General features: G+C 41.0%; 1 protein-coding gene across 1 annotated transcript in view; it reads left to right on the plus strand.

The window, feature by feature from the left end:
• The window catches only part of mib2 (MIB E3 ubiquitin protein ligase 2), a 50258-nt gene extending 29186 nt beyond the window's left edge, over window positions 1-21072 (plus strand). Inside the window, exons 5-20 of the mRNA XM_042408898.1 lie at window positions 1199-1305; window positions 2628-2822; window positions 3190-3332; window positions 3738-3845; window positions 3976-4080; window positions 5099-5261; window positions 5932-6065; window positions 7534-7682; window positions 7806-7962; window positions 9854-10008; window positions 15240-15366; window positions 15542-15802; window positions 19011-19189; window positions 19411-19604; window positions 20149-20214; window positions 20777-21072. Coding sequence (XP_042264832.1) covers window positions 1199-1305; window positions 2628-2822; window positions 3190-3332; window positions 3738-3845; window positions 3976-4080; window positions 5099-5261; window positions 5932-6065; window positions 7534-7682; window positions 7806-7962; window positions 9854-10008; window positions 15240-15366; window positions 15542-15802; window positions 19011-19189; window positions 19411-19604; window positions 20149-20214; window positions 20777-21018 — 2485 coding nt within the window. The 3' untranslated portion in view covers window positions 21019-21072. The remainder of the gene's footprint in view (window positions 1-1198; window positions 1306-2627; window positions 2823-3189; window positions 3333-3737; window positions 3846-3975; window positions 4081-5098; window positions 5262-5931; window positions 6066-7533; window positions 7683-7805; window positions 7963-9853; window positions 10009-15239; window positions 15367-15541; window positions 15803-19010; window positions 19190-19410; window positions 19605-20148; window positions 20215-20776) is intronic.
• Window positions 21073-27668: the final 6596 nt, after the last annotated feature.

Raw genomic sequence — 27668 nt, forward strand, 5'->3', positions numbered from 1 at the left:
TCTGATCAAATCTTTACTATAAGGTATGTCAGCTTTTGAGGATGTGACTGTCTGATTTAAGTGTCTGGATGTGTGATCGGAGTTGATGGTGTCTTACTTTGGATAAGTAGGTTATCCTGTTTATCTCATGTTGACTTTGTGAAGAGCTACCACAGAATAGACGTCATTTAGCAAACTAAATGAATCTTCTGTAAAGGGTGGAGCTTGGAAGCATCAGTATAATATGAAAGATGTAATATGAGAATAGATGTCATCAAGGATTTTGGTTTTTATTAAATAGTGTGTATGATTTTTAGAGGATGGACTGGCTTATTGTGGCCAACCAGGATCAGTAGATCAATGTGAGCAGTTTCCTGTATTGTTTGAATGTTGTGTTCTACCGGCATACGCAGTAGGACGCACATCTGTATACATGCGCAGGGTGACATGAAACAGGCAGCAATGTGCTAATAAAAGAGGAAACGAAGAAGACGACTGATGTTAACAATTCAAGTTTCAAAAAATTCCATAAAAGGTTTCTCAGGTTTTTATGAGGGTTCCTACTTAATTTATTCAGCATGTCAGGATACACGCTGTGTAGTTTGTTTGAAGAAAGTTGAATGTAAATAAAAGTAAGCTTGTATACATGAAAACTCAAGCTTCCTTTAGTGCTGTTGTCAGGAGATCATGGCAGCCCATTTTATTGTTATTTTCTACTCAGTATACAGTTGGCATTTGTAGCCTAAAGCCTTTTTCTTTCATACGAGAGTAGGTTAGGCTTTAAGTGTCCTACATGTTAAGTCTTAATGCTCTCCAGGAAAGCCTGTAAGTTGCACAGGATCAGTCTTTGAATTATGTGTTGTCAGGTTGCAGGACCAGCAAATTTTGTTGGATTTTGCTGTGAATAAACTTTCCATCAAGGATGTTTTTCCTTGATGATTTATATTTAACATGCTCTTAATGATTAATTGATTGTTAATTGATTAAGTGTTTATTTGCATCCTTAAACATGACGTCGTACCAGTCACAGATTCTGTTGATATGGCTTTTTATACCACTTACTGAGTTTATTATCAAGACAAGACATTTTTGTTGGGGTTGTAATATACATATTTCAACAAAATATTGTATTTAAGATTTGATAGCAAGTCTTAACGTTGTCTCAGACAACGTTAAGTAGAGCAGTTTGCTCAGCTGTGTCTCCATGCTTTTATCACAGAGTGAGCTTGGCACCGAGGCAGAACCTCCCGCGGATCATCCTCAAAGGAATCTTCCAGGGGGTTAAAGTGGTTCGTGGACCTGACTGGGACTGGGGAAACCAAGACGGTGAGTGGTGTGTGGGGGTACTGCTCTTACCACTAACCCGGCGCTGCCAACTCAGCAGGCCCCCTACCTTCTTGACCATGGAGCTGTACCTCTTCAAAGTGTTTCACCATCCGCAACCCATAATAACATTCTAACCTCACATTTCATTAACCCATGAAATGTTGTGTTAATATGTGTCTGCGTGCATTTATATTGCCAGTGACTCATCTGAGTCTGTTCCACAGATGTGTGTCTGTGTCTTTTCACAGTCCTTGTTCATTAACATTTGTTCTTTGTTTTTCTCCTTCCAGCCCTGTGTAGTGGCATAAACTGAGAAGAGTAAACTTCGCTTAAATTATAATCTATGCTGCCAGTGTTGAGAAAGTAGAGAGTTGAGATTTGTGTTTTCATGGCTTCCATGTTAATATGTTTATTATGTGACAAACCACGAGTCTACACTGTTGTTGTTTTGAAAAATGTCCTCTCTCTCAGATACAAATAGTCTCCACTGGTTGATGTTTGAAATAGTCTAAATAGCAATTGAAAACAATCATCCACATCAGCGGGCTAAATTAAAGCCCTTGAATGTTCCCTTTAGGGAAAGATGGAATGTTAATATATCTTTATGTTTCCTGGTCCGGGGTCATCGTTGTCTCTGAGAATAGCAACGCTCCCTTTTCTGGGCTAGAGCGAATGAGTCAAAATGTCCTTTTGGTGTCTTTGAAATCAACACCCTGGGGTTTGGTTAAGTCACTCATCAGGCTTAAATGGTGTATGCGGTAAGTGCATACAGGACGCTCTGAGCATGCTCAGAAACCCCCAGCCCACCATGTAGTCTTTCGGGTCACTGGTTTAACAATGTAGCTTTGAAATGTTCATTGTTTAACGGTGAATCTTGCACTTTGAAGCTTTTGTACTTGAATCAAGAAAGGGGACTTGTGTTTTGTCAGGTTTTGGATCCACGGAGGAAGCACGTAGCACTGATCTGGCTCTAGAAAATGGAAGTGAATGACTTTGACACTCTGCAGTTTATGTCCCTACAGGGAAAACTTTTCTCTCACACTTCTGTCTGTCATCTCATTTGCCTCATGTCGTACAATCGCTGCCTTCCATTCTCACCAGATGTTTACGTATTGTGATCACATGTGTCGTTCACATATTTTTCTCCTGATCACAACGCACCAAAATCCACTCTCTTTATGTCAGGACTTTTCTTTCTTTAATACGCAGATTTCCTTCTCTTTGTCTTTGCGTCCTCCCTCTCTCACACACACTGATGCACTGTTGTCTCCTGTATATTTGTGTGTGTGTGTTTGTGTGCATTTATGTGTGTGTGTGTGTAGGCGGGGAGGGTAAGGTTGGGAAGGTAGTGGACATTCGTGGCTGGGACACAGAGTCTGGTCGCAGCGTGGCAAGTGTCACCTGGTCTAATGGCACCACCAATGTCTACCGAATGGGCCACAAGGGCAAGGTAGACCTCAAATACGTGTCTGATGGCCAAGGAGGCTTCTATTACAAAGACCACCTACCAAAGCTCGGTAAGACAGATTCCTGTTTTGTATTCCTCATCCATTTCTCAGTTCAATAGGTCACACTGCACAATTAGGGGTAAAGCAGTATATTCAACAGATACTGGCCAACATGAAAAATGTGATTCTAGTCTATTATGGCACTATGTACTGATATGGTGGTCAACTGATAAATCATTTTTGTGTGATGTAGGAATAGTTTCATCAAAAACTTGTCGGCCCTTTATTATTGTAATGTTCAGTTGTATTTTTGCATGACATTCTTAGACATTACTAAATATAGACTGACTTTGAACTCAAAGTATTGCTGGTTTTGACTTTGAAAAACCCTCGCAAGCCGGCGCCTTTTTGTTGATGCTGACGTCTGTCCGTCCAGGAGAGCACGCAGAGCTGCAGCGCCAGGAGAGTGCTGACGGCCACTCCTTCCAGCAGGGCGACAAGGTCAAATGTCTCTTGGAGGTGGACATTCTGCGACAGATGCAGGAGGGCCACGGAGGGTGGAACCCCAAAATGGCAGAGGTATTAAAGTCTTCTCTTCTGCCAGCAAGACAAACACAATCTTCACACAATTCCAAACATGTTAACAATAGGCTTTACATAACTCCCTGTTGAGTTCTATAATGAAGAAGTACAGCGTGTACTTCCCTTGTTTTTTTCCGACAAGTTACTATGAAGTCTTTGTCCTGGCTGTGTAGTATGTGCTCTCTATGGTTTGGACAAACATGGCCTCACAGTCAAAACACACGTGCCTCTTGAAGCTGGCGTACAGAATATTTATGTAAGTGGCTCAGATGGACATTGATGTGCAACAGAGTGAAAGGAAACAGAGCATACAACCCTCAAATCACAGCTGCTAAAGGGAACATTAAGGTCATAGCCATGCAGAGGGAGACCCAGGGTGAAACAGCCTATTTGTGTTCGCAGTACATTTGCCGGATCGGGACTGTTCATAGAATCACTGACCGAGGAGATGTCAGAGTCCAGTACAGCAACAACATCCGCTGGACTTTCCATCCTGGAGCCCTCACCAAGGTACCGAGTTATGGATATGTTTCTGCCGGAAGATTTGACAGAGTTCAGAACTTCAGTTTAGCAGTAGTCTAGTTGGTCCATCAGTATGTTTTCAGTTGCTGTTAATATCTTTTGTGTCTCTTACCCCCAGGTGAACACGTTTGGGGTCGGCGAACTTGTAAGAGTATTGGAGGACATGGAGAGTGTCAAGAGACTGCAGGCTGGCCATGGAGAGTGGACAGACAGCATGGCTCCTGTATGCTCATTTAGCCTGATGATATACTGTATGCCTGATAATATTAGTGATTCATGGTATTTTAGCATTTAGTTATGAAGGTTGAATTCATATTCTGACAGAGACATGGACTGGAGGCAATGACTTGGAGATAATAAGTCTTTCAACTTGACTTTTGACTTGACAAAATAAAAAGATACTTAAGTTATTTGACTTTGTCCTCTCGAAACCGATAAAATAAAAACATATTTTATAAAAAGAAAGCGTGTTGCAAATTAACATTGTTTTCCTGGCAATTTGTTTACTTCCAATAGTCTGATAGAAGCCAATCACACTGTGCCGAGTAGCACGTAAAGGTACGTTTGGCAGTGGTCACTAGCAGCTACAACAGATTATACCTCAGATTATCTCATTCATATGTAAAGACCTTGCTGTGGTCCAAAAAAAAAACATACAACATGCAAAACAATCAGCTCAGGAATAACATACCAAGACACCTGATCATTTTGCTTTTAAATGTTATAAAATGTATTTCAGAGTAATAATTAAAAAAACAAAATGATACTCTGTTTAAAAATTTTATATGGGAATGAATTTAGTTAAGGACGCATTATAGTTTTAACACCTAGGCTTCATTTAGGACTTGTTGGTCTTGGTGTGGGACTTGACTCTGGATTTTACAACCAAGACTGTGACTTGCAAAACAATGACTTTGTCCTGACTCTGTCTGTCTGCATAATGTTAACTGTGTCACTTGTTAAAGTCTTTATTTGGCAGACATCCCTCTCAATTAAGAGTGACGTGATTCACCAAACTTGGGTGTACATCAGGAAGTAATCAAGTTTAGAGCCGTTTCCTTGAATGGAGCCTGCTTATTTACCTAATGAAAGAGGGACAGACATTAGTCATGTAAAACCATAATTAGTACCCGTTTTTCCACTATTCATTTATTTATTCAGCCCAGTCAGCCGTCTCCCTTGTTTTCAAAGGCTCTTTCTCAGACACACATCCACCTCACTCCCTGTTTTTTTTTCCTCAGGTGCTTGGTCAAGTCGGGAAGGTGCTGAAAGTATATGCAGACGGTGACCTACGAGTGGCGTTTGGAGGCCAGACATGGACGTTCAACCCAGCGTGCCTCTCGGCCCAGCCCGTGGAGGTGGACGCCAACCTTATGACAGCTGAGAACCCCAACGAATCTGGAAGTAAGGCCTCTGCCGGGACAAGGGGGCTCATCTCTAACACTCCAGCTCCAGCTTTACCTTCCGCGTTCGTTCGTTCATTCTCCCCCTGTTCTCATTCCAGCTCTGTCTCTGCCGTGCATGCGCATTCAAGGCCACATTCAAGGCCACTTTCTTTATGTCTCTTTTCAGCTGTGTGTGGTCTGAGTGTCCGTTTTTTTAAAAATGTTCTTCTCTGCAGGATGTCATGATCCTGCATGTTGACAGCGAGAGGCTTTGGCAGCACAACAGACATTTGTCATCATGTCAGAAGTTCTCAGCAGTCTCTTAATCATGACTAAATCTATTCTGTGCATGTGTTCACCTCAGCGGATGGGAGGTTGACAACAGAGTGTTGTGTCTGTGTGTTTGTGAGCGTGTGTGTGGTCAGATTGCACTGCATGGAGGGACATTTTGACTCATTCCTGTGGTTTTTCAATGAGCTCAGCTGAACAAACCAGATAAAAGCTGTGTCTTTGTGGTGCTATTTTGGGTCTCTGGAAGGCTCTGTGGCACCATTTCTAAGCATGTTGTTAACATTAGACTTTTTAAGCTAAATTAATCCTTTTGTCCCTCTTGTCTGTCCCCTTTTCTCAACCTTGTTCTTTTCCGTTTCCCCCGCCCCTCTTCTCCATCTACCTATGTCTCTGTTCAGGTACTGTCATCTCTGTATTGGAGAAGCTGCTGTCTCAGTCCACAGAGCAGGACAATCCCAGCCGGCTGGTCATCGAGGCAGCACACGGCAGTGCCAACAAAGTGCGGGAGTTGGTGCAGAAGTATCCTGACAAGGTTAGTGCAGCAATCCCTCTCTTTGCTGCAGTCCACTGCCTGTTCCAAGAGCTCTTTTCACCAGGACACCAGGACTGGGGGGGGGTGGGGAATTTGAAGCCCAGAGTGACTGAGTGAGCCAGATAAGGCAAGCGACGCTTTATACAGACATTTTCCGACCTGTCTGATGAAGCTAAAGACTCAGATAATGGACTATTAAAATTTTCACACTGCACACCAGTCCAATATCCAATTTAGAAAAGTCAGCTTTTATGTCATTGAATGTCACCAAACATGGCACGTCTAGCACAAATGAAACAGATGTTATACTGTCATTAAACGTCAAAGATATTATTCAAAGGCCAAACGAACATGCACAAAATCATTCTGTTCACATCACAAGTAGGTTTTCTGAGCCTTGAAGTAGAGTTTGGTAGATTTTGGAGGGAAACAGTCCTGGAGTCTCTGTGTCTTGGTTTTATAGCAGAGGCCTGGAACCAAAGAATGCTGGGAGAAGCAGAGCTCATGCACCACATCCTCTACTTTTTTCCTTTTCTTGTACCGACGTTCGTTGGCTGTTGTCCGTCTCATTCAGTTCAATTCAGATTTCAGCAGTCAACCGTGAGGATATTGAGACATCAAAAAAAAAAAAAAAGATATTTGCCACAATGATGTACTCTATGTTCCAGCTGGATCCTGAAAAAAATCAGATCACCCGCACACATAAACTCACATTTGTACTCATCTGTAATCCAAATTAGTCTTGTAGCAAAAGCAAGAATGCTTTTATAGGACATAAAAACATGAGAAGGCCAGCGACATTATAGGTTAATAAGTAATCAGGCGTTACCAGTTGTATAAAATACACCGATAATTCATCATATCTCTGAGTATTAGTCATAAAATTCTTGATGGTTTGGAGTTTGAACCCTTAAAATGTGTGATACTGTAGACTCTATAAAAAACAAATCATATATCTGTCATAAATGGTTTTTGTCATCATGTTTAACATCATGGCTTTTATCATTTGGATTTGAACTTAGGCGGTACAGTGGCAGGTGTGGGCAATATAAATAAATCTTTTGTCACAGTGCATGGTATTTTGTAGTGTTATAATATTGTACATTTTCACCATATATGATGGAGAAACTTTATAGATAAAATAACTAACCTGTTTTTACTTAATCCATTCTGTTGTGTCTAATATTCCCTGAGATTTTTTTTTTTTAGTTAGTGAGAAAAGTAACAACATGTTGTACAATTAAATTAAAATAAAATAAATAAGTACATATTTGTAGTGTTGTTGATTACATTTCTGCTTATCCATGGTGATGACTACACTACTTATTAGGATTATGTATCATGTGTGTGACGAACGTGGCTGCTGTTCAGGCTCAGATTACTTCCAGCCAGTCTAAGTTCAGCTGTGTTAGTGTCCAGGCCATCTCCTCCTCTAATGAATATTCAACCATGTTTGTGTTCCTGGCAGGTGGATATCAAGAACCAGGGCAAGACTGCACTGCAGGTCGCTGCACATCAAGGTCACATGGAGGTGGTGAAGGCCCTGCTACAGGCCAACAGCTCCATCGAGGTCAAGGATGAAGATGGAGACACAGCGTTGCACTACACTGCCTTCGGGTGAGGACGTGGTTTGAATTAGCTTAATTCAAAACACTCTTTGGACAGGTTAAGTCATTCAACAGAAATGAACGAAAGGATTAATCTGTGTGTGTGTGTCTTTGTTTGTTTGTTTCGGTGTAGTAATCAGGCAGAGATCGCTCGGCTGCTATTGAGCAAGGGGGCAAATGTAAACCTTCTGAACAACTCCATGTGCACGGCGCTCCACATCGCCGTCAACAAGGGCTTCACTGACGTGGTGCGAGTTCTGACAGAACACTCAGCTGATGTCAATCTCCAGGTGAGAAGACCTGCCGTACTTACTATTGCAAACTACCCTTTGATTAAAATGTCTCACCTTACAAACCCTGATCTAAGACTTTGGTTCGTTTTCTAATGTCCATTTTCACTTTTTTAGCCATTTGCATCATGTGTGATAAGAGATGTTCTTTTAGGCAATAACGCATAGATGGTTTGGCCTGTACCTAAGATTAAGTAATAGATACATGTGTTTTACTTTAATTAAAACTATACTGAAAGTGCCTGAGCAGTGTAAGTTAATTTTATACACTGTAAAACCACCAATATACTATTATTGAACACATGCTCATTATGACAGCAAACCAATATCAAAACATCTATAAAAACTCTGTAAAACTACTAGTGCAACATAATCCATGTGTCAGGGATCAAGTCATCAATTTGAATCAAGTAATTTCTTCTACAAAACCCTCATCCTGCCCCTCTCTGGCTCACTTACTTGTCGGGAGTGATCACAGAAGGAGCTCAATGACTAAGCATACATCCAATGACTGGGGTTCAAGCTGTGAGTGAGAGTCTGGGTAGCCAATAAGTGACCTTCTCTGGCAGAGTCAGTCATTTGCTCTACATATGTCATGTGCATCTCACACATTGCCCTTTCAAGCTGTCATAAACACACACAAATTCAAACATTTATGTTATTTGACTGTGACCCTGCATCATTTCAGCCCTCATTAAGGCAATTTAGTGTCTCTTTTAGGGCATTTTCCAGACTGTCTAACATGCCTGCAACCAGGCCTGGAATTCACTAACAGCATTTTTTTCTGCTTGAGCAGCGAGGCTGCTCAACTAAAAACATGGAATAGCAGCCCAGAGTTTGTTTTTGTTTGCATGTGGAAAGTGCACATGTGATTTGTTTGTGTCTTTAAAAAACAATCAAAAGAATAAGAAAGTAAATAAAGGCTGATTTTACTGATTTTACATAGGGGTGTCTATGTGTATGTGTATGTACAGAACCAGTCAAAAGTTTGGGCACAGTTTGTCAATCAAATGAATGAGAAGGTGTGTCCAAACTTTTGACTGCTACTGTATCTACCATAGACCGTATATAGTCTATACAGTAGCAGGCTGGAAAGCTTTGTCAGAGAGAGAGAAAGTCTGTGAATGACAGAAATATTAATGTTATTTTCTGATTGTTTCACGGCGGTTAAGTTCTAAAGCACAAATAAACAACCATCAAACACTCAACAGATGATTTACTGTGGAGGCAGATGCTCTTTTGGTGCAATTTGGACATGCGACACGTTTAATATGAACAAACTTCGAATAAACAAGCGAACAGCGAGCTGCTCAGCTCCATGTCTGAGTACAGCGGGGGGCTGTTTGATATAAACACTGTCACATCACAAGGGGGCGGGGCTTCTGGGCTCTGACCCGTGAGCATAATAAGCACCTGGCCCGTTCCGAACAGGCACTTTTTGAACGGGCACTGCACTAGTTTTATAAATGGTACTGAGATTTGGTAATGGTGTATTTCAACCAATAACTCTTTTTTGTATCTTGAGCTTCCTGTTGGCTCTAAAAAATAGAGGAGGAGCAACCTCCTCTGCCTCTATGGACCAGCCTCCCCTGTTATAGATGTATTATAGATATTCAACTATCATTGTAATAATCATATGATATAGTACTATAGATATCTAGTGGTTAATAATGCTGTTTTGAAAACAAAGTTCAGTTTCTCTCTACTAAGCAACTGTAATTGATATGATTTCCATCATTACAAATCTAATCTGCTAATAGTATTTTGCTGTGTCATGTCTCAACACGCCTCAAGAAAAGACCCAAAAACCTGCAGAACCACTTTAGCTTCTGATATGTGCAACAGCCTCACTCACTGTGCTGCGTGTCCATTTTTCTCTCCCCCCAATCAGGACTCATATGGGGACACACCGCTCCATGACGCCATTTCTAAAGATTTCCGCAATATTATTGAGATCCTGGTCGTGGTGCCCAACATCGACTTCACCCAGCAGAACCACCGAGGATTCAACCTGCTGCACCACGCTGCCCTCAAAGGAAACAAACTGTGAGTAAAGATCATAGCTTGAACGATGAGCCAGATGCACATAGTAAGTAGGAAGTTAAATTAGGAATTGACCACAAAACATAGTGGGGAAAAAAATGTCTTAACTATGTATTTTTTTAGAGAAGTTGTGTGGGTGTTTTCTCAGGAACTTTGATACAGTTGAGGTTTTCTTGGAGTTAACATCCCAGTGGCTTTAGAGGAACTGCATCTTATTGTATGTTTGAAAAGGCTTCAACATTCAGCATTGGTGCTTGTCACTTGGTAGAAATTGAGTTTAAGAAACATTCCACATGTGACTCAACATGACACATAATGACAATAATGGTAAATGTGGTGATAAAGTTAACAGTAGGAACAAATCACCAAAAGTCTGGAGTGCTGTTCAATAATCAATAACTTGACTTGAGGAGTTAACTCTCTTTCTCTCAGTCCAGTCAGGATCATCTCTATTATTTGTTTTTTTATATAAATCTGGACAATATAGAGTGATCTTGTCAGCCACTCAGTCTGGACAGACGTAGGTGATAGCCGTAGTATCCAGGTGTGCATTCTCTAAATCTAGCTTGTTGTCAAGAATTCCTCTAAGATGTGTGAAAGTCATTGTCAGAGTGTCATGTCCATTCCCTTCAATCTGCTCAGTTGTTCAGTGTCTTAGTAGTTTAAATGCAGGTGTCTGATGTGAGCTTTGGAAATGAAGGTTATGGGTGTGTGTGTGTGTGTGGGAATCTCTCCTGTGTGTTCAAATGGGGACTCAAAGGTCAACTCTCAACATTATTCTTTACAGACAGAGAGCTAATCTCCCACGCAGCTTTAGCTGCTGTCAGCAGGCTGCTATTCAACCATCTAGTTTCCATACATGTTGACCTGTCGTTCAAATTTTTCCACAAACTATATTTAATGTAGCAAAGCAGAGCTTGAGGATTTGGGATTCAGAAGTGAGGAAAACTTCAAAAAAATCCAAACAAACTCTAAACAGGGAGCCAGTCGTTTTTCCCAGGAAAGACCTACAGTATTCAGCACAGCAGTTTTTAACAGCAACCCTTGAAGCTCTCATGACTCGGCTAGAGGTCATGTCACTGCTGTGCCTCAGTGCTTATTTAGAAAGACGAATGAAAACACATTTATTTTTATGAAAATATCAACTATCATGCCTTAATTCCCCCAAAAATGGCTGTATGCATTGTAATCCTTGCTAAAACCGAGTCTCCCACAGTGACACTATTGGAGAGCTGGTGAAAGATCTGTTCAGCCATTTTAATTTACACCGAGGTGCTTGAGGCCAAACATCAAGGCTGCCTTCCTGACACCTGTCACAAAGGCTCCATTGTCTTGTGACTGCATTGGGTTTAGGCTGGTTGACACTGGAAGTGCTTAATCGCAAACTGAGCCTTGACGGGGCACCGACCAGACAGGGAAAAACACAGTAGGTAGCTGAATGTTCTCACAATGATAAGGTTTCTTCCCTCAAACACAACTGTTATGTCTGTCTCCTTTTTGCTGTGCCCGTGTCCTCCTCTGTGCATGTTGCATCACATCAGCTCCCACACACCCTGAATAGCCTGGAAATGTACCACTGTGGTAAAAGAGAAAGAGAGATATGAAAGATATGACACTCTAAGACTATGTACACTTCACCATCAGATCATCACAGATATATTGCATGCATCGCTGCAGCTGACTAGAATTGATTTAATCTGTTATATTAGTTTCCTTGATGCTTTCAGCAGTACAATTGATTTATTGCAGTTCCATGCTCCAAAAACCACCACAACAGGTGATTTATTTGCATTATTTCCACGTAAAACGTATCTTTCTTAAGTAAAAATCTCAACTGTGTTGTTTCCAACGCAGTCAAGGTCTTGTAACATGTCAATGTAGAGGCAGATCATTTTTCTAAGGTAAAGGAAATATCATTTTTCCACCTGTTTGAAAAATGAAAAAGATATTAAGTCTTCTTACTGGACTGAGTGACTTCTAAGTGCTGATATTTTTCACAGTACACAAAGTCTGTCTGACCATGGTGAGGTTCCTGCTTCCATGCTTCAGGGCTTTTACGACCTCATTTGAACTTTCCTTCCCAAATTATAACAAAACCAGGCGATGGAAAATTGTCCCTGGTTCTTTTTTAAGAGGTGCCATGAAGAAAAGGAAGCAAGAATGAAAAACACCAGCATCCCCATAAATGTCCTCCCTAAAGCGATGCCACTTCATTCAAGGTTTCAATCAGAGACTTTTAAAGTTTGCCTGATGTAATTTGATGGATAATATCCTGGAAACTTATATTCCAAAGAGTGGGAGCCCTGTTATTGTCATCAGTTAAAAATGTCAGGCTGTGAGTACATTGCGTGGTTGGTTATTTGCCTGCAGACTCTGCTTGTGCCAGTCTGTCAAGTACTAAACCAGTCAACAACCAGCCCCTTCCTCGAGGCTGTAGGAGCTCAGCTTTTGTAAAAACCCAGAGAATTGTCCTATAAAAAAACATATAAACCCAGGGCTGCTCTCGACATAAGTGCAATATATTGATAAATGTCAACTGAGAAGAGAAAAAAAAAGACTGTCTGCAAGCAATAACTGCAAGTCAGAGAGGAAAAAGAACGGGCGTGGAGGCCGCAGTAGACAGTCATTAAATAAATGTCCGATCTGTTCTGGCAAGTGTCATATGTGCAGTGCTGGGAGTTTCTGCTGCACTCCCCAGCATTCATTTAGCCTGACATCAGCCGCTGCACCAAAAGTAGAGACACAGGATTTACAGTGTTCAGGATCAGCTTGGTTCACCGGTTCATTCATATATCATCAGCAGGCAGACACTACATTGATACCAGTTTTTTCTTACTTTGTTCTGTCTTAAATACAGATTATCATATAGTTTAATGCACTCAGGCATCAGATTGAAGACGACTTAAATCTTTGTGGTGTAAATTAAAGGTTAATAGTATTCTAAAGAGTTTTTTTTTTAATAACGTACAAGTATATAGTCATGGATTTTCATTATTATATTATTATTATATTACGTCATTAATAGTTTATCCACCTTTTTTATGTACAACGACCAAAGTATGACATGTACCTTTGCCTGGGATTTTTACTGTCCTCAGCTTTGAAAGTTAAGACCGTCCATAAATTGATTTTTAGTTTCATGCAACACTGTTTGGAGTTCCCGTGAGCAGATGTGGCCCTTTTTTGGTTTTTTGAGACAGAAAGAGGAGAATGTTTTGTTTATTAGAGTATTTATTTATTGTGAGGAAATGGAAAAAGAGGGCTAGAGGCCAAGTACACAAACAGTCCTGGGAAAGAAAAAGAAACGAGGCAAGCGGCCAGATTTCTTCTGGAGTTTTCTGCCTGATATAAGAGGCAAATGGATGTTCATGATGGTTTGTCTGTTTACTGTATTTACTTGAAAAGAAAGAAAACTTGGCCGTCTTTCTCCCTCTTTCCTGTAATCTCAACTGCTCGTAGCTTCTTTGTTGTCTCCTCACTTTCACCAGATCCCTTTTGTTCCCCAGCACATTGTTTTCTTCTGTTTTCTATAACTTCCACTTCTTACTTACTCTTGTCTTTCTGAGGTTATATTGTGCCTTTGACAGTACAGTGTAAAATGTCGGACACACAGCAGATCAACTTCACAGCATCTCATAGCGAATTATCCATGGAATCATCATTGTTTTTTTCCCTTCCTGAGTCACATTTACTCCCTGTTTCAGTACATTTCCTTTACCAAGCTTTGATCAAGGCACAAGTTACAAAGACGCATGACGCAAACTCACAAAAATAACTAAATGATGACTCCAGTCTCTAGAAAAGTCATTACCAGGGTGCCCGAGATGCCCTCTAGCTGTTGAATGTGAGAGCATGTCAGCACAAAACTGAATATTCATGAACACACAAGAGTAACGATTATGGAAATAATGCAGAGAAGTGAGGCATAGTGGGTAAAAAGGTGACACAACTGACATGACTGTTATTCAATCTGTGAGGTTGAGCTCTTTAGTCAAATGAATCTTCTCTGGAGATTCAGTCAGTCATGATTATAAAGAATCTGAAGCAAGCACAGCATCTCCGCCTATCAATCACCACACACCCACACGCAGAGCTGCATTGCAGGTACCAATGACCTCCAGCACAATGTCTCCCCAACAGCCTTCATCCTTAATAATACAAGCCAGAGGAGATCCCGACCGTATGTGACTATACATGTAACAAAGCACCTTATGCTCTCAGTAATGCCTTTAAAATGTATCAGCAATCTGCTGCTAATGAGACTGCAAACCGTATAATTTGTTAGTTACCTTAATTAAAGCTGCATTAACAATGCAAAATAATGTCTTGGTGGTCAAACCAGTTGCCCCGTAAAGGATCAATATGGAATAATTACCTGTCCAGTGATGGAAGTTAATGTTAAGAGGCTGGAAATAATAAGCATGCGTTGTGCGTTGTCCATCTTTTGGCTTCATTTCGATACATTTTGCTGAAAACTGACAGCAGAATCCTTTATCAACATGAGCAACACCAGTATTTCCAAACAGTGAAATCCAGCAGAGCTAACATTAACATTAACCTAACATCCATAGAAAGCTTTGGTCATGTCACATGGTGGCATGCCAGCTTTCTGGGTGCTCGGTAAGGCTGTCCGCTTCAATTTCACACGTCATAAAGCAGGCTCAGCCACAGAGCAGAGGACAACTCTACAGTGCTGCTCAGCCTCTCACACTGCAGCATCAGCCCGCTGCGTGAATCACAAAAAAAAAGTTCTAATAGTCTTTCTTCACTGAATGTGGCCTCATAATATACAGTTCTGCAGCCTTTCCCTTGTGTTAACACTCATATGCATGATATCATACTCTGGGGATGATTCAAATTTTGGAACTTGAAAGATTTGAGCATTTAATGTGTACATGTGTAACACCTTGGATGTAGGGGTCAGTCTTTTTCATGTGGGTTAGTTGGACATCAGGAGGTCAGTTGGCTGTATTTAGTGTGAACTGGCTGTCTGTTGGAGTCTTGGCCTGCCGTATTGTGCCTCAGTGTTCTCTTGTTTGATCGGCTTGTTAACAACTCTGCAGCAGCTGGGTCTCTGTCCAAGCTCATGTCAAGTACAGTGAGATACAGGATAGTATTCGCTCCATATTGTGAGAGGTGTAGGCTTCCATCATGTTAGACTGTCTGCAGTGGCGTTGCTGTAGATGCACTGTCCCAGCGTTAATTGAGTCTCGTGTTGTTTGTCCTGGCGACAGGGCCACAGAGAAGATCCTGGGCCGAGCGCGGCAGCTGGTGGACGTTAAGAAGGACGACGGCTTCTCCGCGCTGCATCTGGCCTCCCTCAACAACCACCGTGATGTCGCCGAGATCCTCATCAAGGAGGTGAGCTGAAGACAAGAGCAAATCCTGTTTTCATGTTTTTTCTTTCTTGCCGCTTTCCCATTCTTTGCTGAATATGGAACAAACAAGCAGTACACATTTAATTTAATGAAACATTTGATTTCCCGTTATTATGTTCTAGAGGAAATTGATCAGTTGTTTTACTCCTCTTCCCCAGGGACGCTGTGACATCAACATCCGCAACAACCGCAACCAGACGCCGCTGCAGCTGGCGGTGACGCAGGGCCACACTGACCTGGTGCAGCTGCTGGTGGCCGAGGGCGCCGACGTTAACATGGAGGATGAAGACGGTGACACGGCGATGCACGTAGCCCTCCTCCGCCCGCAGTTGGCCAATGTTATGCTCAGCCCCGCTGTGGGAACCAGCAGCACGGAGGAAAGCAGCGAGGGGTGTTCCACCACATCGCTCTACTGCAGGGTGAGGACTGATGGGGAGTATAGAGGGGAGTTGGTTGTCAACACAACACTTTATTTTATCTGGTTTAGGGGAAAACTAAGGGAAATAAGACTAAATATAACTTAAACTGACCTGATTTTCAACAGTCTTTTTGTCAAAGTTGTGACATTTTCACCAAGATTGCTACAAATATATCTGCCTTCACAGAGACAGATAATGTGACTATAAATGTTAAGTGATACATTACCACTGAATTTCAAGGTATTGTTAGGACTAAATGAACTGAAGAGAGATGACTTAACTGTCAAAAGTTGTAAAGACAGGAGGAAAAAACAGCTAAATAAAGAGAGTATAAATAAAGGCTGAAGAGAGTATTTCTAAATAGAATCCACAGTAAATATAAACTAAAGGAAGAATACATGAAACTTTCAAAGAGGAGTAAATATAGACTGAATGAGGGGTAGATGGTGATCCAAAGGCAGGTAAATTAAGACTGAAGGTGGGAAGATGGATTAATGTGGTCTTAAGGAGGTACAAACAGGCTCATAGTGGGGTAAATAAAGACTGACGGGATAAGAAGAGACTTAATATTTAAGCAGGGAGGGAATGGTAAACAAAAACAGAATGAAGGAATGTGAGGGTATTTTCTTATAGTCTGGGGGTTTCATTTAGGATAAAGGAGTTAGCTGGCTTTACCTGGTAATTGACGGGATGAAAGGTAAGAGGAGGGAAAAGAAGTGAGTCAAGCGGGACGACTTTAAGGAGAGGGTTAACTGAGGAGAAAGGACTTGGCTCTCTTGTGTAAACAGGGCAAGAGAGAAGGGTTTACGGAAGAGAAAGTAATCAGGTAAGAGTAGGGCTGTGGGATATGACCAAAAATCTCATATCCCGTTAACAATACATATCACTATATAGCACATTTTCTGTGAATTAGTCTGTCCATCTTTTGCGTGGATTAAATTTCTCTTCTTGGCTTTTTACTCGCAAGCTTTTATTGCACTTACAGTAACGTAACGAGCGTAGCTGTCGTCAACTCCAGCGCTTCACCTGGTTCACTGTCTCTCCTCTGCTCCGCTGTGTGTGCAGCACACACACAGAGAGCTCAGCCCCGCCCTCGCTAAACTGCAGAGGAGAGGAGAGAAACAAGCGCGACCATGAATCACAGCGAAACGCAGTAGAGACTCTCACACTGCGCTGAGATGAAACAAGTGCACATAAATTAGGTAAATAACATAAATAAACATAGTCTTTACAGCGTTTTGCCGTCATTTATGGTTATGCTACTCTCCTCTGCTCTCTGTGGTTCACCGAGGGTGGGGCTCAGCCTCTGTTACGCTGCATACACAGCGTAGCAGAGGAGAGACAATGAACCAGGTGAAGCACTAGAGTTGACGACAAATACTTCACTATGTTACTGTAAGTGCAATAAAAGCTTCGTGAGTAAAAAACCAATTTATTTATGTAATTCGTGCAAAAGATGGACAGACTCCAAATGACGAAAAATATTGCTGTAAAGAGTGTGATTTACGACACAACGGAATAAACAATAGAGTATAATATGAGACGATAGACATTTTTCTATCATCACACGATATATATCATCATTCACAGCCCGAGGTAAGAGTGCAGTAAAGTGGTGTGTAAGGTAAAGCAGGTTCAAAACATACAATTAAGCCTCAGCATTCAGTAATTATTTTCGTCTTTGATTACCTCGTCTTTGATTTCAATCTCATATCTTTAAAAGAGAGTACTGGCAAGAGACTGAGAGTGATGGTATGTTGAATGGAAAGAGGAAGTGCTGAAGGGTTTAGAGGTGAAGAGGGCCCACTTACTGTAGTGATATAGATTTGGTAGAGAAGGAGCTCAGGGTGTACGGTGGGAACACACCACGTCATTTTCCCCCCAGGAGGATGTCTTGATCCTGATGTCTAAACCTTGGACAGAAACCACACTCCATTAATCTAAGGAATCTAAAAGAAGTCATGTGCTATTATTCATCCTCAGAGGCACAGATATTACTGACTGAGACGCTGAGTCCTCAGGCCTCCCTTTGGTCTATCTGACCTTAATGTGACAATTTGACATTTTGAATTGTAGTCTGTTTTTCTCTGTGAAGTCATTCTGTTGGGAAAGATCCCACTCAGTCAGTCACCACCTCAGTCAACAAATACTATGTGCAGCTATGTGAATATTCATTATGGCAAAGCAAGAAGCAAGCAGGCTGGCAGAAAGAAAGCTTTTATGAAACAGTTTTTTTTAAATTAAACTAACATTAATAGATTTTTTTTGGCCACTTGGGGGAAGCACAGCAAGTTGGAAACACAACACTGACATAAAATCACCTTATAAAGTTGATACGGCTAACGTGCTAGCCAACAATTGCCTATTTTCACATATAAGAGACATAAAACAAGATTATCACAACATTAATCTGGAGTTGTATTACAGGTGACCTGACGAATGTAAGTTCAAAATTGACGAGAGCAGCTTTAAACACCCATGGGAGGATTTCTTAAACGGACATTAACATTGTAACTGTATCCACCTGGTGATGGGGATCAGAAATCTAATGTCTCTTTTAATCTCCTTCCTGCTTTTCAAAGAGCTGATGACTCACAAGAACTAGTTTAATATTCCTCATTAAAAAACCTGACTCCCTGCTTCTTTTTTTATATGAGCACTTTAAATACTGTTAAATCAGTAGGTGTTGATATCATTGCGCCAATGAAAAATGTCCTTTCTGGTCTACATGACCGCAAACACTGCAGCTCCTCTCAACATCCTGGGCACCTGCCAGACCAACACGCACACACAAATACACACACAGCCATGAAGGTGGTGAGACTTAAGTGCTAAGGGCTTTTTTGGCCACTGTCAGCAGATGAGTTATTAGGGGAGTTCTTCACTGCTGATTAGATTTGGGTTTGTGTATCAGCCTTAGCTGGATTGCACTGGTTTTACTTCAATTATCTTTTTTGTTAGTTTATAATCAGCTGTGTCCTTGACTAAGTTTCAGCTTCTATCATTGGCACAAGATCAGTTCTTATTGAGAGCATGTTTGTTGAAAAGGGTTTTAATACTCAGTCCAAGGCCCACTGGCATCTTGTTTTCCTAGTTTTATCAAGTGGGATCGTGAGCAGGACCAGCTGTATCTTTGTTTTGACACCATCTTCTCCTTTTTTCTGTCTTTCCCATCCTCTCTTCCCATCGTCATCTTCTGTATTGACAGCTGAATGCTTCGGGTCTTCTGGGGAATACCGAGCTGAGTGTTGGCGCAGCTATCGCTTGTTTTCTAGCGCAGGAAGGGGCTGACATCAGCTACGCTAACCACAAGGGCAAGAGTCCTCTGGACCTGGTGGCAGACAGCTCCATGCTACAGCTCATCAAGAGCTTCTCTGAGAAACACAGGTAGTTGTCTGCAAAAGCAGCACTGAATATGCTAAATATCACATTGATACACCAAAGAGTACATTTTGAGTGCCACGTTCACCTTGTTTGAAACTTCCAATACCTTTTTACCTGCAGTCAGCTGCTTCAGAAACAGTGTTTTAGGCAGCAGGAATCATTTGAGAGTAAAAATAAAATGTACCTAGCTTTTTGGCTCATTATAATGTTGTGTTGTCTCTCAGGTTGCAGCGTCTGCAAGCCATCACATGTGGACAGGGCCTGAGCAGCGCCAGCCTGCGGCGAGTCCACACTACACCCAACACCATGACCAACCTGGTTCTTCCTACACCTCTGGGGCCCAGCGAATGCCTCATCTGCTCCGAGCTGGCTCTACTTGTTCTCTTCTGCCCCTGCCAGCACAGTGTGGCCTGTGAAGGTGAGTGGAGGGCTCTGTGATGGGCGGAGGAGTTGATGGAGCCATCAGCAGTTGAGCCACACTGTTATCAATAGGCTGATAATGTGTGTGTCTGTATGAAGAAAAGCATATAGAGAACAAACATAACAGAGATTTAAGAAAACGGATTTTGAGGTGTATTCAAAATCAAAAAGAAGGCATAACAGCACACTCTAATGTACTTCTGAGTTGTTATAATTGAGCTAGAAACTTAGCTCAGTATTCCTCAACATACATTTATCATGTACACACACTGGCAACAGTTGTGCAAGAACTCCCCTTTAACTGTGTTTACACTTCTGTCTGATACCAGTTAAAAAGACAATATTTACCTCAAATCAGCGTTACAGTAGCGCTCTGCTAGACTCTGTGAACAACGTCTGACTAGTTATGGTGATATTTAAGAAAATAATATCACAGCAATGTCGAATACAAACAGAACAGAACTCTTGAGAACCTTCTCATCTATTGTCCATGTTTCTTTCTCTTGCTTATCTTCTCGCTGACCTGGTCCTTGTCTTGACAGAGTGTGCCCATCGAATGAAGAAATGCATCAAATGCCAAGTCACAATCACCAAGAAAATTCGACAAGGTAAAAACAATCCTCTTTTGTAGGGTATCAAAAAATTCCAGATCTTCTATATATATATTCATGTTCAGGGCAGAAATACTCCTATGTCCAGCATGAATCCTTGTGAACAGCCCAGTAGTGATTTAACAGGTTTTATTTCTGGGTTTGTTTAGTTTTTGAATGGAGGAAACATGCAATTTGTGATGTGCATGTGCTGTCTAGATGGTTTACTGTGTTCATCTTTTTGTGAACCAGTTTTGCTTTTTGTTGTGGTTGTAATAATTTACACATTGGACATTTTTTTCATTGTGTGAACATCAATAATCAGTCGTCCTGAGGCGTTAGCGAGACACAGCTTTGTACGGTAGATTAGAGCACATCTAAATTAAGAACAAACCACCAGTGAAACTGTCAGAAATATTGTGTCATGTTTTATCCATGCTCTCAAAATCAAATCGCTAGAGCCTACAGCTTTATCTTTGAAGCAATAGCACAGTAAAACAGCTTCATCTTACACAAAACTACACAGCCTGACTTCTATTAGCATGAAGATGTTAAGTCACGTTGATTACCCTCTCCTCAGACCAAACGGAGGTGGACTGCAGCCCCGGTATCGAGAACTCGGAGCAGCACAACCTGCTGGAGCAGCTGCAGTCTCGCTACCGCCAGATGGAGGAGCGAATCACCTGCCCCATCTGCATCGACAACCACATCAAGCTGGTCTTCCAGTGCGGACACGCCTCCTGCATCGACTGCAGTGCCGCGCTCAAGACTTGCCCGATCTGCCGGCAGACCATCCGCGAGCGGATCCAGTTGTTTGTCTGAGCTTCTCTCCTCTCAGCTCTTAACAACCCAAAGAGGATGTAGGAGGGGGCTGGAGGGAAGGGGGTGGGGGGTGAGGGTGGGAGGGGGCAGCTGTTACCTTTTGAAGACCCAGTGACGATAAAGATTGCCACCGCCCTACACTTTGTCTGCCTGTCACACCCTCCTGCTTGTCCCCCCCTCCGTGATCGAATACCCACTCGGCCCATAGGTTGCTTTACTAAGACGCTGCGTTACATCGCTGAGAGTCCGCTCTTTGTTACGTTTGAAGCAGGAACATGTCAATCACATTAACTTATTTTCAGAAACAATACTGACGTTCCTCTCAGCCCGGCGGGAAGCAGAAAAGGCTTAGTCAAGGCTAAGTTGTGAGGTGACGCTGCCATTTTGCATACTCTGCTCGGTAAGCTGTAAGAAAAAGGTCCCCTACCTCTTCTCTCCTTCACTCCCACCCACCCTCCACCTCCTGTAATCTGTCCTATCTTTGCTGCTTTAAGTGGATGTCTGTTACCCATCATCCTCTCTGGCTGTCTGGCCTCCTCTGTTTACAAGGCTGCACAGAATCAGTCCCCGTCTTCTCGCCCCCCCCTCCCCCCTCCCGGCCTGTCCTGTGAGTTACGTTTGCTATCATTTGTATCAATCTCTTAATAATCAGTGTTAGTCTCTGCAGAGGGAGTTGGTATAACTAAAGGCTCTCTATATATTCCCCAGCCACTCGCCTGTATGCAAGGGGAAATACACACTATATATGCATGAATATATGCATATTGTAAAGCTGAAAATGACTGTGTCGTCATGGGTGATTTGTTGTCGTTGTTGTTTTATTTCTTTCTGGTTACATTTGTGGTTTTTAATGTACCAATAAGTACAGATTTTTATTTATGTGTGAAAGGTGGTATTACTTAGTAATGTCATTTTTTCAGTTTGCGTTTGCTTGGATAAAAAAAGGTTTTGTTTCTACTGAAATTCACCCCAAGCCTATGTCCTCTACTCAGGGTATCAAATCATTGAAAGCACTTGTGATATCCATACAAGGTTAAAGAGCCCAACCCCCCCCTCCCTACCCCTCCCCACTCACACACCCACCATTACAGAGCTGCAGAGTATCAGATCATTTTAGTGCAGGGTCACTGAAAGAAATGTCATAAAAGTTGTGCGTAATGACCCAAGATTACAGAAGAACTACCCGGTTCACTTTATTAACCCTCAAAATTTCATTATCATTAGAGAAATGAATGTTTCAATAATTTCAGAGGAGTTTCTGCAACAAAACTGACATTTTCCTCTTAAAAAGAAAGCTAAAAACCTGTCCTTAAATCATCCCGTCAGCATTGTTTCTGTGTTTATTTTCGGACCGAGAGCATCGTGCTGGTCTACTGTGTGTTTCTGAAGACTACAGACTGCTGTAGAGGTCATCAGCAAGCACCGGGTTCATGGTTTAAAGGAAGATACTTGTGTTTTGTCATTAACCATAGAGGAAATTGTAAGATATAGAATCAGAAGGGCAAAGACATTGTTGCGTTGCATCTCTAGTTCCTCATCTACCTTCCCCATCGAGTCATTTGAGAAGAAACCCCCCCCTCTCTCCTCTGGAGCTCTGGATTGTACATCATCTTTATCCTTTCTAATGTTTTGGTGTGTTTTCTTGAAGGGCTTATGCATATGAGAAAAAAAATCGTATCTATTTTAATCTTTATTTAATTTTTATTTTCTATAATAAACTTCCAGAGACAGGAGGTTTTTTTTTCTTTTTTGTCTTCATTAGATCCCAAATTTTGGGAGAGCCAATGTTAAATATGTACATTTGAATGTCGGGGGTGAAAAAAAGGATCCTGTCTCACTCTGCCTTTTTTATGTGGAGAGTTTGTAAAGAAAAAAAGATGTAAGAGAAGGAGCTGAAGAGACTGAGACGCGTTTACCACGAGGTTTACTTTGAGGAAAGTACTTTTACATCAGTGCCAAATCGCATGAGGATGTGCATGGGCATGCACGCCCGAATTTATCTAGACGCACTATGCTAAACCCCTCCAAGCTCAAGTGAGGGTTCAGTTATTCCAGCAGTGTGAAGGAACTAAAGCTAAGAAGCAAACTTTAAACGCTAATGTATTTTAGTTCAAAATCAGAAGTATTATCTCAGCACACTCAGTTACTGGTGTTAGATGTCGAGCTAATGGTGTTAGCCTCCTAACTTACGCTGTAGTGCTCTGAATCTCATGATCTCAACAAGTGATACAACATTCACTTCCAAAATGTTATCAGTCCCATATAGTTTGGAGCTTTTTACAAGTATATATTTATATTTTGTGAGACATTATCAATCAAGGGACACGTTTCTTACAGAAATTTCAACATTTTAAGGATTGTCCATTGGTGTGCTAAGTTGGTAGGTTTACAGGCAAATATTGTATTATTGTTTTAGAAAAAAATGGGGAAGATGTTTGAGGTTTTTTTTTTTGTGTCTCCCCCTTAAGGAGGTTGCTGTGAGGGCGGGAAACAATTTATGTATAAAAACACAAAGCAGAAAATGTTACTATTGGTGTTTGTACAGTTCAGCTCTTGGAGTTCTGATGTTGGCCTTACTGTCCATTCCTCCTCTGTTGGTGTTTTTTCAGTTGTATTCTGTACAAAAATATTTTGCAATAAATATGGAACTGTTTTCTAAGGACTTGGTGTAGATGGAGTTTCCTTTTTTTGCTGAAATAAGTTTCATTTCTTCTTCTGGTTATTTCGGGATTAGTCCAGTCATTGTTCGTGGGAAATCGAGTCATCAGTTATGTCCAAATATATACAGTCACAGAGTTCATGTTAAGCAGCTTCCACTAACTTCTGATTTTCTCCTTCAAAACACTTCAGTATTTTTATGTAATTTAACATAATTTGACTGAACTCCACAGGATCAAATTTAGTCTCCGTAGATTTAAATGTTGAATCCATTTTGACATGTAGGACTGTCTGCATACACGGGAGGATAAAGTGTCAGTTATATGCGCTGCCAGTCACACAGAACAGTAGCACAAGTTTTGAAGCATCATTTAAACACATCGTTAAACATGAGCTACTGCTTATACCGGACCAGTTAAGACTGTAACGGCAAAACCACTGAGTGTACTGAATTTAGCAAGAATGTGTTTAATTGCTTATGAATTCAACATTTCATTTTTAGGAGAAAGACTGTTTTCTTGTTTCAAATGTTACAGAGAAACGAGCCTGGAAAAGTGTTGTAAATGTAACAAATAAATAAATATAACCTCTAGATATTTAGTATCCAGTGAGACATCAACTGAACTCATTTGTGAGAGTTTTGATGGTTTGAGCTACATTTACTGACTTCAGTTTCATCCTAAATACTTATAATAACTTGTATTTTCTTTGTTGCAGCCTGATATTTTCCCTCCACCGATGACAGCTGAATGTTTTAGTGATTTAGGCAGATAATTACTGCCTCTTATTATAAGTGTTTCTCAAAATTAAGTCTTTTCTCCCCTGTGATGTCATCCGGGAGTTTGTATCTGTTAAAGGTTTCTCTTGATGAAGGACTGACAATTGACATTGAATATTTTGTTACATTTTTTTGCAAAGCACATGTAATATTACAGCATTTTCTTGACCTATTTTATCTCCCACTTGAGGTTCTCCTCAGTTCATGTAAACAGCAGGCAAGCGTGTTGTGTTTGCTGTAACCCATTTAGACTGGCTGGTATCTGTGCAACGTCTCCAGTTAAATGCTGCTGTGTGCCACTTCTTAGTCTTAATTGTCTTACGGCTCAGATGGCTTTGGCATATGACTCAGCGCTTTAGCAGTGACGTCCTCTCTGAGGACAGCGTGACTGCTTTGGACGCTGGGACCAACCACGACACTCTGCTATCAAATCCTTGTTTTGCTTTTATATTCACAAAGATCAGACAGAAATGTTAAAGTAACCTGCATGAATTCAGTGTGCTAATATACATTATGTGGACATCTGTATTTTCACTATTTAGTGGACTAAGAGTTGTTGTTTAGTAACTTTAAAACATAAAAACCTAATTATTTCTATATTCAAAGTATCTTACACATATCCACTGAACTAACGGTTTATATTTTGAGAAACTGGTTGCATCAGTGTGACATGATGTCCTCCAGTAGTCACAGTGTTGGCCTATATATCTGCTAAATGTCTCATAAGACTTTTAACTTGTTGCTTTGAAATATGATTTGGCTTGTTATCTCAGAATCGACGAACTATGAATACTATATATAAAAAGTTTCAAAATCTGTGTTTTCTTCTCAAACATTTTTCTTGGGTGCGAGTGAAGTAACGGCCTTCTCACTCTTTTTTACATATTCATATACAATAGGCAGTTCCCTGTTGTCCACTTCTGTTTTTGACTGAAGTTCTTGTTTATCTAACTGTAACACACTGGCTGCTCTGCTGGTAGTTAATTTCTATATATAATTTACATAATTTCTGTAGTAATGAACATAGGGAGGAAAACATAATCCAATCTAACACATCAAACAGTTGAATCAACTCCTCTGACAGTCTCTATAAAAACACACCTTTCTAAACTTTATTATTGTTTGCAGGTAAGGTGTTCCCGTTATTTTGTCCACCTCATGTGTGTCAGAGTGGCCGTGCTCGAACATGATGAGATGAGAGCACCATCTAGTGGTGCATTGGAAGTCACATAACCTACAATTGTCTCCTGTTGTGTAACCGCACTGATCACATCCAACAGACCAACACATCAGTGTCAGACTACACAGAAATTCATGAAGCTGACAAACCTTTAATATCTGTCTTAAAAGGAGGTGAGAGCATCTCGGTTGAGTGCTTTTCTGAAGTTTCATCTATTTTTGTAGTTGTTTGCCTCATAACTGTCACCACAACACAAGCACTTAATGATTTATATCCAGTTTATTTTTCTTTAGTGGACTGTATGTGGAGCCGGGAGTCATTTCTATCAGGTAAAAGAAAGAAAGGAACATCAGTGCTTCATTCTCTGGTGTCCAACAGGGGGCACTACCTGCCACCTGTTACCTGAAACCCATGTGTGCTGAGGCTGCTTCTCCTATCTGCCCAGTGGCTCATTTTTCCTCACTATGTTTCTTGTATCTTGGTATCAGCATTTACTGCTGTGCTGCACAACATATCCACATCAACACTGCATCAAAAATGTTTTCCTCAGCGTAATCCTCTTGTGTCTTTCTTGGCATGAATTTTTTTTTTTTTTTCCAGCCTGTTTGGAGTTGACATCACACTCACTTGATTGCAAGCAGCAGATGAGGAAAGGTCTGATAATTCTGAATGTTGTTACAGATCAGGCGCTCTTTATTTAGACTTCATTTAGGTGAATAAAGTCAGATTCAGGTCAGTCAACAGTTCAGACAGGCTTCTGGTTGTTAAACCCTTCAACATACAAACAGAACACACCCTGACTGTGTTCAAGTAATAAAACCGGGTTCCAGTCAGACTAAGACTTGTTTCTTTGAAAATGATTCACAAAGAATGACATGTTTGAAGAAAAGATTAAGATTTAAGGAAATACACTTTCTTGCCAAATTAGATGAGAAGATCAATACAACTTTTATTGATTGAACTTGTATTGATCCTCTCATCTAACGTGAACAAATCTATTTCCCAAAATATCCAACTATTTCTTAAAAGACAATCGTTGAACAGGTATCCGCTGGGTTCTCGCTCAATTAGGAAGAGTTAACTTTTCTACATGATGTTGAGTGTTGAGAGGTAATAATGGATTAGTGGTTGTATTCAGAGCTTTTCTGTTACTGCCTACTAGTGTGGTGCAACTTGTTCCTCTTTTCCTCCAAAAAATATGTGAACGTGAATACAATAAGGGGAAATCATTTAGTTCAGAGGTTTTACTGTATGTCAAATATGACACATGCGATACACCTCAGGACTTATTCTTAACTATGTAAACCAGCATTTCTGTTTCTGATCAATCAACCCAGAAATCTATTTCTATATCGTCCATCTGCTTTGAGGATTTTGAGGAGTTTGCCTCATTTTCTGTACTTGCTTGACCCCTTTTGCAAACTGTCTACCATTATATTCCAATGTCTTGTCAGTATGGTTAACCACATGAAAATCTCCTCGCGGATGTTTTGTTATGTCACCCCTTTATTGTGTCCGAGGGAGCTCAATGCACAGAAAACACAAGCTCTCCTATAATGCTCTTATCAGACTGGCTATATGAATGTTTTTATTATGTCAAGATGGTAGAGATTCATCCAGGAGGTGGTTTGGAGCAGGATCCACTGGCTGCCTCAGATCCCAGTGTTAGGTTGTTTACACAAGTTAGTGTGAGTGAAGGTAAGTTTGAGGGTGGAGATTCATTCTTGACCTCAGGAACACATACCTATGATTAAATATCCTTAACTCAAGGTTCACTTGCTTGAAGACAGCCATGGGATATGGTTGAAAGCTCCAGTAGGTGAACCTTGAGATTTTAGGTCCATCACAGGTTATGTTTTGGTGAAAATGTTTGCACAGTTTGCAGCAACCCAGTGTCATAAACACCCCGACTTTACATTGACTTATGTTTGGCACCACAAAATATTGCTTTTCTTGTTGATGAACTTACATCAGTTTTATTTTCCAGCGCTGTGGTTTGTGATGGTTTGGTTTACGCTGACATTTTTTAGCACA

The sequence above is a fragment of the Thunnus maccoyii genome, chromosome 4 (genome assembly GCF_910596095.1).
Source record: "Thunnus maccoyii chromosome 4, fThuMac1.1, whole genome shotgun sequence".
Classification (NCBI taxonomy): Eukaryota; Metazoa; Chordata; class Actinopteri; order Scombriformes; family Scombridae; genus Thunnus; species Thunnus maccoyii.